Consider the following 12,235-nt stretch of genomic DNA (forward strand, 5'->3'; position numbering starts at 1 on the left):
TAACATTGTTATAGCGTTATTAATAACAGCCTGAGGAGCTGCCTCAGTCTCGGTTTGTCTGGGCCTGAGTACCGGTTGTCCTCCCACTGAAAAATTGTCCTGCCGACGGAAAACGCATAACTGATACCATTTCTCTAACATTTGTTCTCCTCTGTCTATCTTCCATGATTGGCTGAGCGATGCTCCGGGGGTTCTCTCCCTCTGTCTATCAAGCACTCTTCATGCTACTCGACTGACTCCGAGTTCTGTGCGGAATCAGCCGTCCTAGGAACGGATACTGCCCGCCTGCTATTGCCTCCCATCAGCACTGATTCACTGTCCATCAGGATAGTACTCTTTCTACTCGCTTGCTGGTTCAATCTTTAAATTAATTTTTGCTTTGCTCATTGGTTGCCTGTTTGTCCTCTTCCAGTTTCCCTGGTGGTGAGGAGACGGTGTGGATCTGGTCCCCCCCTCTGGCAACATCTGAGAATGGATCATCAACGCGGAAGATGTTGCAGTGGTTAAGGACGCCACCTGGAGACGTGGGACATAATCCCGGCGCTGGAAACCTTAGTTTTCCCTGGTGGAGACCAGACGGTGTGGATCCTCTGGCAGCATCTGAAGTCTTCCTGCATCCACACTATTCGCACTTTACTTTAGTATTACCATGTAAACATCTGGTCAATGGTCAAATTCCTTCGTGATTTTCTTTACTTATGACATCTATTGCAGTATGTCCGTCCTGGGAGAGGGATCCCTTACTTTGTTGACTCTCCCTGAGATCTCTTCAAATTTTTTAATACCGGTAAAGGGTTTTTTACTGGGAGTTTTTTCTCAGCCGAGCTAAGGGTGTAAGGGCAGGGTGTCATATTGTATCATATTGTATGAAATGTAAAGCCCACTGAGACAAATGTTATATGTGATTTTGGGCTATACAAATAAAACTGATTTGATTTGATTTACAAAAGTATTGGAACATTGAGGCCAATTCCTGTATTTTTGCTGTAGACTGGAAACATTTGGGTTTGATACCAAAATATGAATATGAGACAATAGATCAACATTTCAGCTTTAATTTCCAGGTATTTACATCTGGATCTGATACACAACTGAGAAGATATCATTATTTGTAAAGGAACACCACATTTTTAGGTGAGCAAAAGTATTGGAACAGATACACTTAAAATAAATTTAAGTAAATAAGACTTAATGTTTTGTTGCAAATCCTTCCCGTGCAATAACTGCATCAAGCCTGTGACCCATTGACATCACAAAACTTTTGCATTCTTCTTTTGTGATGCTTTTCCAGGCTTTCACTGCAGCCTCTTTCAGTTGTTGTTTGTTTACTCTCTTCAGTCTCCTCTTTAGCAGGTAAAATGCATTCTCTATAGGGTTTAACTCTGGAGATAGACTTGGCCAGTCTGAAACCTTCCATTTCTTGCCCCTGATTAACTCCCTTTTTGTTTTTGCAGTGTGTTTTAGGTCATTATCTTGCTGCATGATGAAGGATCTTCCAATCAGTTTGGTTGCATCTTTCTTTAAATTGGCAGACAAAATGTTTCTGTAAACTTCTGAGTTCATTTTGCTGTAGCAGCATTAACTTTCTCTCCTAGTCTGAGTGCCTTAACTAAGGCACTTTCCCCTTTAAATTTAGAAAAGGTCAGTAATGCTTTTATCTCATCTAGACTGAGGTCTGATCAGCAGGCATAACATCCAGAGATTATTACTTTATTCATCACCGAAGAAAGATTGTTTGATGTAAATAATAATCAAATGTTTATTCAAAATGTGGATAGTCCTTCTCTTTAAGGAAGTTACAAGGTACATATATTAAGTGCTCAGTTAACATTCTCATTTAATTACATTATATACTCGGGGTTTTTCCTGCATAGAGAAAGTTTTGGCGCGCGCCAAAGAGGATTTATCCAGCGCCAAAGGAAAATCAGGAGCGCCAAAATGATAAAGATTGAGAATAAATATAGCCATTTAAAACCTCTCCAAATTCAGCCCAATTTAAGTCATCCTTCTTGAGGGGCTGGGCAATAACTTGAATTTCATTTTCGATTACTATTACGGCTTCCCTCAATCATGAAAACAAAATAATCGTTATTAAACTATCGTTGTTCCGCACGCCGGGGCATGCAGGCTTGTAAATGCAGCGACCTCTTCTGCTATGCGCTCCGCTCGGCCCCTCCCTCACCTGAAAGTTTAGCTATCGGCTGGTCCAGAGAGTACGAGGGAGATGTTGCGCATTGCCGGGTGTTTTGAAAAACTTCTAGATGACGAGAATAAAGATCAAACTAATTGTGTTGTCTGAAAACACTTCAGACTCACAACAAACTAAAATAATGTGAAAGATATGTCACGCGCGGACACGCGAGTCACGTGACATACGCGACCGAGAGAGAGAGAGACAGAGAGAGAGAAAAAAGGAATATACGACCTGATCTGCACCTCTAAACAACCCGACCAATTTGTTTATTCACTTTAAGTCGAATCATAGTAGTCTATGACCAATCAATCAATGAATAAAAAACACAGGAGGTTTAAAGCTCCTTGACTCCTGCCACCACAACTGTCAACACTATATCCACCCTGCTCCTTGACATAAATAAATCATGCCCTTACATTTAATGCTATCAAAAGACGTGCCCTATCAACACCATTTACAACTGGTTATTTTTATTTTGACATTTATTTTATTCAATTATTAAAAATATGTTTAACTTATTTAGCCTATTTCTATTCTCCCTGTTTTCAGTTCAATTAGGCCTCTGTTTAAAGTCCAAAGTAATGGTGTTATTAGAAAAAAACCTTGTTAAAAGTAAAATAAATGCATAATGTTCTTAAATCAATGATTAACTGTCTTTAATAATCGTGATAACACAATGTGATTACTCAAAATAATCATGATTATGATTTTTTCATAATCGAGTAGCCCTACCTTCTTGCAATTTCCATGGTTTAGATCAATTAGAAACAATTAAACTATTAAATAGGTAGGCCTAGTCATTATTAGTATTTTGACTTCCTATCTACAGGTTGTTTATTATGATTTCATAAGCGTCAGTGAGCGTATTAAGCGTCATGGTAACGCAGTGATTGACAGGCTGACTGAAATGCTCTTTGGCTGGACAGAAACTGCCCTCTCCCAACCCCAAACCCTCTTAAAATACACAAACCGTTTGCCTTTACTGTTGCACAGTCGCGACCCCCAAAAAAGTTGGTCGCGTACTGACCCCTCAAAGGCCCATTCTGAGCCAGGAAAAACCCTGTATACTGTATATCATATGGCTGACATTTTTTTTTTAAATGACTTTGAAAAAGTGCACTCAAACTTAAACTCAGAACAGGGATCAAGATTCAGTTAAGTAATTGTCCTTAAACAGCCCTGATTTAGTTAAGTGGTTCGGTGTCCCTCACAGTGAGGGAGCAAAGTGGCTGGGGTTTAAGGTTTAACGAACCATCCATCCTGGATATTGTCTGGGCCTATTCAGCCCAATGGCTCTTCATACACAGTAAAAGCCTTGGAATGATGTCACATGTGTAACTCTAGATGTTGTCTTCCCTTCTTTGATGTAGTTAAAAAAATCATTTCAATTATAAATCAGCAGAATGAAGAAAAAAATTGTTCTTCATCCTTTACCTTATTTTCTCATATAAATTAAGTGTAATTAACCATGTTTCTTTCAACAGCACTTCTGCTATAGTAGTACACTCACAGTAAAGTATTTGATACTTTGTTGATACTTTGTTACATGTTATATGTAAATCATAACAGTAAATCCATTGTTAATCTGTTGACACAATGTCAGAGGGTATATGTCATACCTGCAGAGAAACTTTGTGCTGCCTGGCATGATTTGGAGGGTGAAGCACTCCCCTCCATTCACACAGTAGTTCCTCTGGCTGTCAGTGCAGCGGGTCACGTGGCTGGAGGTCTTAGCTGTAGAGGTGGTGCTGGTGGCAGCTGTAGGGGACACCAAGAGAACACAGCCACATAGGTAACACTGAGTGTGGAATAGTTTTAAATCCAAAAACATGATTTTAAACGCTGGAGTTCTATTTACACAAACAATTTTCCCTGCAACAAAATTTTAATTTTTAAATTTGCAGACGATAGAGTACATACGGAAAGTATTAACAGCGCTTCACTTTGTCCACGTTATGTGACAGCCTGGTATAATGCTGGATTAAACGCCTACTTCACCGGTGGGAATATAAAGGTGTATTGAATTCTGAGATCCTATGTAGTATAAATGTGCAAAAAAAATTGAAATTGGTTCATCCTAGCCTGAGAAAAGGCAGAAAGTAAGAGACATCACAGTAAGAGAAATGTAGGGTTAGACAGTGAGACCATAAAACACTCTTTCTGCCTTTTCTCAGGCTAGGATGAACCAATTTCAATTTTTTTTGCACATTTATACTACATAGGATCTCAGAATTCAATACACCTTCATATTCCCACTGGTGAAGTAGGCCTTTAAATGTATTTGTTTCCTCAAAATTCTACACATAATACCTCATTATGACAATAAAAAAAAAATTAGTTTGAGATTTTTGCAAATGTATTAAAAAAAACTAAAAACAATAAGAAATAACTTGTACAAGGATTCACAGCCTTTGCGATCAAGCTCGAAATTGAGCACAGGTCCATTCTGTTTCCATTGATCACCCTTGAGCTGTTTCTATAGCTTAATTAGAGTCCAAATCAATTCAGTTGTTTGGACATGATTTGGAAAGGCACACACACACACCTGTCTATATAAGGTCCTACAGTTGACAGAGCAGATCAGACCACAAAAAAAGCATGAAGACGAAGAAATTATCTGTAGACCTAGAGTCAAAACCGAAATTACTACTAATTAATACTTAATACTTTTATGAAAACAGCAAGCTTTTTCTTCATTGGAAATGACACAGGCTTCTCCCAAAAGATAATAAGACGATGTACAAAAAAAAAATTCAGCTTTTATTAACATTTGAACAAAAATTGGCATGTACAAAATTATTCATTCCCTTTCAATAGTCAATAGAAAAGCCTTTATTGGCTATTACAGCAATCAAACGCTTCCTATAATTGCTGGCCAGCTTTTTGCATGTCTCCACTGGTATTTTTGGCCATTCATCTTTGGCAATGAGCTCCAACTCATTCAGGTTGGAGGGTCTTCTTGCCATCGATTAAAGTCAGGACTCTGGCTTGGCCACTGTAAAACGTTAATGTGGTTGTCCGCTAACCATTCCTTCACCATTTTTGCTGTGTGTTTTGGGTCGTTGTCCTGCTGAAATGTCCAATGGTGCCCAAGGCCAAGTTTCTCTGCAGACTGCATGATGCCGTTTACTGTGATTATGTTCCCTGGTCCATTGGCTGAAAATCACCCCACAAAGCATTAGGTTCCCACCACCATGTTTGACAGTGTGTATGGTGTTCTTAGGGTTGAAGGCTTCTCCTTTTTTATGCCAAATGAAGGATACATCATTGTGGCCAAATAATTCAATTTAGTTTCATCTGACCATAAAACAGAAGACCAGAAGTCTTCTTCTTTGTCCAGATGAGCATTTGCAAAGTCCAAGTGGGCTTTTGTGTGCCTTATCTGGAGAAGTGGCATCCTCCTTGTTCTGCGTCCAAGGAACCCAGCAGTGTGCAGTGTCTGTTGGATTGTCTGCCATGAAACGTTGCCTCCAGCAAAGCCAAGATTAACCAGGATGGCCTTGGTGGTGATCCTAGGATTATTTTTCACCTCTCTCATTATCCACCTGGCCAGTACAGGTGTAACTTTTGGCTTCCGACCACGTCCTCATAGGTTTCCCACCATGCGGAACGTCTTGTATTTTTTTAATAATACGACAACGACCAAAAACACAGAGCAAAAGTGGTGAAGAAATGGTTAGCGGACAAACACATTAATGTTTTACAGTGGCCCAGCCAGAGTCCTGACTTGAATTTAATTGAGAATGTGGAGGGAGCTAAAGATCAGGGTGATGGCAGTGAGACCCTCAAAACTGAAAGAGTTGGAGCTCATTGCTAAAGATGAATGGTCAAAAATACTAGTGGAGACATACAAAAAGCTAGTCAGCAATTATAGAAAGTGATTGATAGCTGTAATAGCAAATAAAGGCTTTTTCTTTTGAATATTAGTTATGAATACTTTTGGACATGCCACTTTTTGTTCAAATGTAAATAAAAGCTGAAAAATATATTTTTTCCACAATGATGCCTCTTGTACATCGTCTTATTATCTTTGGGAGACGCCTGTGTCATTTCCAATCAAGAAAAAGCGTGCTGGTTTCATAAAAGTAACTTTAAGTAAAAATTTGCCAGGGGTTTGAAAAATTTCAGTTTTGACTGTACGACACAGGATTGTCTTGAGGCACAGATCTGGGGAAGGGTACAGAAACATTTCTGCTGCTTTAAAGATCCCAATGAGCGCAGTGGCCTTTATCATCTGTAAATCTGTAAATTAAAGAAGTTTGGAACCACCAGGATTCTTCCTAGAGCTGGCCGTCCCTCTAAACTGAGTGATCGGGGAGAACGGCTTTAGTTAGGAAGGTAGCTAATAACCTGATGGTCACTCTGACAGAGCTCCAGGGTTCCTCTGTGGAGAGAGGAGAACCTTCCAGAAGGATGACCATCGCTACATCACTCCACCAATCAGGCCTGTATGGTAGAGTGGCCAGACCGAAGCCACAGTTCGCCTGGAGTTTGCCAAAAGGCACCTGAAAGACTCTCAGACCATGAGAAACAAAATGTTCTGGTCTGATGAGACAAATATCGAACTCTTTGCCGTGAATGACAAGATTATTTTTGGAGGAAACCAGGCATCGCTCATCACCTGGCCAATACCATCCCTACAGTGAAGCATGGTGGAGGCAGCATCATCATCAAAACCTGCTCCAGAGCGCTCTTGACCTCAGACTGGGGCGACGGTTCATCTTTCAACAGGACAACGACCCTAAGCACACAGCCAAGATATGGAGGGAGTGGCTTCAGGACAACTCTGTGAATGTCCAGCCAGAGAATTGAGGCTGTAATTGCTGCCAAAGGCGCCACAACAAAGTATTGACCAAATGCTTTTTAATACATTTGCAAAAATCGCAAATAAACTTTTTAAAGTTAACATTATGGGGTATTGTGTGTAGAATTTTGAGGAAAATAAATACATTTAATCCAGCGTTATTCCAGACTTTACCATAACGAATTGTGTAAAAAGTGAAGCGCTGTGAATACTTTCCACAGTAATACTAGACTGATAAAGAATGTATGAGTGTAGTTGGCCACTTCTTCACCAAACCTTCAACAACACGTCCCTATTCAGGGGTGAAATCTCCCAAACTCAAGATGTAAGAAAATATTTCAAACTCACTTTCCATGCAATGTCCATCCAGTATTTGAATCATGATATATTAAAGATTCTACCTTCGCGAGTGTTCCATTGATGTGCTCCTTTCTGATATTTTCCCCATTTTTCTCTCACTTTATTTTCTTAAATGGTGAGCTACTGCAGTATTTTATATACAGTATAATTGAGACTTTTCTTTGCCTTTATTTCTGTTACGAGTAAGATATTGTATTAAGCTGTTATCTCTGATTTATCTTCCTCTAATTTCTTGGGGAGTTATTGAACATTCTAACCTGCAAATACGTTTGTGTTTTTGTTCTAGCTTATATTTAGATGAAATCATTTCATAAGAGGTTGCTTTGTGAGATAGATTGATTGATTGATTGATTGATTGATTGATTGATTGATTCAATTTTATTTCAGACATCAAAAAAAGAAAAATTAAAAGCATGAAAATACAATAAAAAAGTATGTTCAAATGATTTCACATTTGAACATATTTCAATCATCTATATTGTTACTATGCTCTGGTGGACATTGGGTTGCACAGCTGATGACAATGTTTGCCTTGGCGACCATTAAAGAAAGAATGAGACTTGATACATCCAGAGGGATGAGTCTTTGCCTTTGAAATACTTCATGAGCTTATCACCACTAAAGTCAGCCTGCATCCAGAGCCGACACAAGGATCTCTGATGCAGTGTTCACTGTTATTTTACCATATGTATTTTTGTGAAAAACTGTCAACAGGATGACACTGATCAAATGCGCAAATGGAACGAGGTAATGTGAGACACCCCCTGTGTCTAGGCATCATTATATTTTCAAGCTCCTCCCATTTCCCCTTGGCTATGAAGGAGAGGACCTCATGGTGCTGTTGTAAGCATGTTTTTTCACAATAATATTTTGCATGTAAAAGTAAATGTTCTTGCTGTCAACTTAATCAACTATTGTGCTAAAGCAAATTATTTCAGGTAGAAAAACTTCTATTATAAATGTTAATGAACTACCAACATATGAAACCATGTGATGATGCAAACTGAAGATTAGCCTGAATTGTCAAGAGAGGTTAGTTGTTTCTCAAATTGTGGCGGGGTGGGGTAAAGTGACACAAATGCTGTGGGGTAAAGTGAAACAGTGTCCGTGCCCTCTTTTAATGAATGCATTATATCTGAGGTAGCAAGGAGACTAGTTTGAATAGAGACAATGCGGGCCGGAGATGGGGGTTGATTGTTGAAGGGTGTCAGCAACGGCATGGTTTGGCAGTGACCTTTAACATCAATGGACTCTAAGTGGTATGTCTTTATTCAATGAATGATCCCAATAAAACGAATGCAGAAAAATATTAATCAAAGACTCAAAATATGGAAAATGACAGGTGTGTCTAGTCTTCTGAGTCCCAGGCTGTTCTAGCTGGTTCTGATTGTCTTTTGCTCTGATCCCCAGACACTAGCTGGCTCTAAAGCTCCTGTGTTCTGACCCCCAGACTGTGTTTTTATCTAACTGGTTCTTTCTGTCATTTGAATGTTGATTAAAACATTATGAATTATATGATGCATTTGACCAGAGTTACTTTCAAGTGTTTAGATTATTATTTTTTTGCTTAATTGACCAAACCCCATGATTCTGTTACTAGTCCGACATTAGTTCTACTGTAGAATATGGGTTTGTCAAGCTAGCTGTCAGGATTCTAGTGGAAAAAGTAAGTGGATCAGTTTAACCCCTTGATCTCTCTGGTCTGTCTCAGTTTACCCCACAGCTGGTGCCGACCAGAGGCTGCTGGTTCGATCCCCGGCGCCGGACAGGAGGGTGTGATTTGTGGACCTAGGGCCCACCATCTCTACCATGTGTCCTTGAGCGGGACACTTGACCCCAAAAACTGCTCCAGTGGTGCGGCTGACTGCTGCGGCAGACCCCTGAGCAATGATCCCCTTCCAAATGCATTTGTGTGTTAGAGAGATATAGGAACGGGGGAGTGAAATGTGATTTCGATTGGCGTGTGTGTGTGTAACTTACATTGTATGTGTTTCAAGTGACAATAAAGCGACTTATATTCAGTGCCTTTATTCCTTTGAATTAAGGAAGATTTGTTATGTTTCACAGGTCAAATGATGGGTGTGGAAGTTTAAAGGCTTGTAGCGCATCTGATTCATGCAGGAGAATGTAGTTCCCATCCTATCACAAAAGTTGATATTGTCCTATTTCAATCATAATCACATTCTTTCCCTAATCTTAAAAAGGTGTCGTGTGAAGTTTTCTTGTAAAAAAAACAATCAAAATTGTTCTTTATATTCACATGTTCTCGCAAAATGCATTATGTCTATGCTTGAGGTCTAATTAATTTGTGGAATGTGATATTAACTTAAGTAAAACATTTTTGAAAAATGTTTAATGCAAAATTGATATCTGTACACCCAATTATCATCATCATCCTCAGAGAGGTTCTGAAGAAGATGTTACAAAAATTCTTAGTTTGGCGCTGCCTTGGGGTCTTTAGACATTCTGTACAATACAACACTGACTGTGTGCAGTGGCAGTTATGCCAAAAGTTTCAGTACTTAAGTTAGCAAGTAAGTGGTACCAAGCATTTGCACACGTGCAGAAGTAGCAGTTACATACAGGCAGTTAACCAAGAGAGCATTTTTCAGCCTGGCTGATTAAGAAACAGTGTATACTTTTATACTGAGGCATTAGTTTGAAAGTGACCCACCATCATCTTAGATTAGCTTGCCCGATACATTGTAACAAATGACAGTGATGTGACTCAAACAGAGGGATGGTGGTGGTGGGGCTCTGGTAGACAGAGTGGCTTGTTTTCCCCTGCAGCAGAGGGGTGGAGGGGGCATCACTTAGCCTCCAGCATGCTCTGACCTTGAAATGGAACACTGGCAGAAAACAGGAAGTCTGCGTCTACCACAGCCTAGAGTTTCAGTTTGTGTCCTGCATCAATTATTGATTTAGACTTTTTCATATAACTGGAAATGTGCAGTTAAGGGATCTTTCATATAGTGTTGTATTGTAAGACATTCATAAGAAACACATGAAGACATCCAAATCATCGCTGTATAGAGCATCATTAATAGCAGTAAAGGATTTGTATAGGTGTAAAGGAGGTTTGAATAAAACTCTTGTTTTCTGCACACAGCCTTAGTCATAGGCCTCTATGCTACAATCTGCAAGTCACAACGTGTCTGCGCTCAGGCCAAGTCCTGAAAGCACACTTCCTGGCACAGATGATTACGTACAAAACCAATGAAAAAACAGGAAGGACAGAGATTTATTTAAAACACTTTGCTTGTCTTTACAATGATAAATGATCACACTCCAAGGTTGAGCAGGACTCCAAGCTCATATGCCCTGCCTATAATTACATTTTATATTATGATGTTAAAGGCTGGTTTTGGAACAAAGGACATTGTGTCTGAAAAGAAAACCCAATCCCAGTGCCTTCACTAAACAAGTGTTGGGTACTTACAGCTGGTTGGGATGATGATGTCGTTTATCTCCTGTGTTGTGTGAGGAAAGGGAGTCTGCTTTGGGCTGGTGGGGCGTTCAGCATTGTACTTGAGTGTAACAGACGGATCGGCCTGAGTCACTGCTGGAGACTGGGGCACGTACGGTTCTCGTGTAGATCTCTCTCCCTCTAAAATGTCAGGACGTCCTGTGGTAATGGCGCTGGCGGTGGGCAGGGAGACAGTAGACGGAGAGAAATGAGGAAGCGACACAGTCAGTCCCAATGTGGGGTCAACTGATATGATAATCGGGTCCTGTCCGATGCGTTTAGCATCTAAGTGTGTGGGGGGTTCATACTCAAAGATCTTATCCACAAAAACCCATTTGAGGCCAGCTGTGCAGAGGGCTAAGCTAAGCAGACAGGCCAGGATGGGCAGGATACAGATTTTTTCGGAGTGCAGGCAATTGTGAATCTGTTCCATCTCTATGCACACACAGCAGGTCCCTGGCAAGGCCACAATTCCCAAAGCCCCCAAATGCTCCCCATCAGCGCTGCCACCTCCCTCTGCAGTTCCCGCTGCATCTTCCTCCCCACTCTGGCCATCTGCCTCTCTCTCCTCTGGTTTCTCCTTGGGGACTGCTCCAGTGGAGCTGGTGGGGGAGGCCGCTTCAGAAGGGGGGGCCGGCCCTGCAGACAAGTCCTCCATGCCCTCAGTCATCCTCTCAAAGTGCTGAATGAAGGCTTTCTGAACTCCTCCACTACCAACTTAAAGCCTCACACAGTGGCTGTGTGCCACCAGTCTTCTTCAGTATGTTTTCCATTGTGAAGTCGCAGAGTCCCGGGTGGGTTTTCAGAGAGTCAAACCTTGTTAACAGTCTGGGAGTGTGGAGACAGCTCCTGTGCAGGAGGGAAAGGAGTTCCTTATATTTGCTTTCTCACAGGAAATTAAATCAGGAGTCTATAAATAGAATTGTCAAATTTGCTGCAGGCTAGAACAAAAAAAAGATTGCTGAACATTTAGATTCCTTAATTGTTGAACAGGTTCCACTTATATGCAATGGTGAATGCGTAGCGCTCACTCACCTGGGCAGAGGGGCCGGAGATAGGGCTGGAGGCAAGGTTGAGAGGCTTTGGAGGACAGCAGGCACTGCAGTGACATGCTCTCTGTAGAGGAGCTCCTAAAGGCTGAATCATCAGGGAGCGCCAGGTGTCGTTCTCTCAGTGCAGCTCCACACAAACAGATGAGTAAGGGAAAAGACAGAGAAAGAGAATGAGAGAGAGAGAGAGAGAAAGAGAGAGGGAGAGGGAGGGAGGGGGCTGCAGCAGCACACAGGGACACTCCCCTTTTCCTTTCTAAGTGGTGAGTAGGGCAGCCTCCCTCTCTTCCTGTCTGGCTCTCTCTCTGCATGCTGCTCCCTATCCCGGCACAAAGCATCGGGCTAAGCAAGTTCCTACTTGA

At 41.0% G+C, this 12,235-nt stretch overlaps 1 protein-coding gene across 2 annotated transcripts in view; it reads right to left on the minus strand.

Moving 5' to 3' along the window:
* nrg1 (neuregulin 1) overlaps positions 1-12,009 on the minus strand; it is a 68,965-nt gene extending 56,956 nt beyond the window's left edge. For both annotated transcript variants that reach the window (XM_080046841.1, XM_080046842.1), the window contains exons 1-3: positions 11,860-12,009; positions 10,798-11,673; positions 3,814-3,952 (exon numbers count right to left, since the gene is read on the minus strand). In XM_080046841.1, coding sequence (XP_079902967.1) covers positions 3,814-3,952; positions 10,798-11,494 — 836 coding nt within the window. In that variant the 5' untranslated portion in view covers positions 11,495-11,673; positions 11,860-12,009. The remainder of the gene's footprint in view (positions 1-3,813; positions 3,953-10,797; positions 11,674-11,859) is intronic.
* Between the last annotated feature and the right edge of the window lie 226 nt (positions 12,010-12,235).

This window comes from Ammodytes marinus (assembly GCF_949987685.1).
Source record: "Ammodytes marinus genome assembly, chromosome: 18".
Taxonomy (NCBI): domain Eukaryota; kingdom Metazoa; phylum Chordata; class Actinopteri; order Uranoscopiformes; family Ammodytidae; genus Ammodytes; species Ammodytes marinus.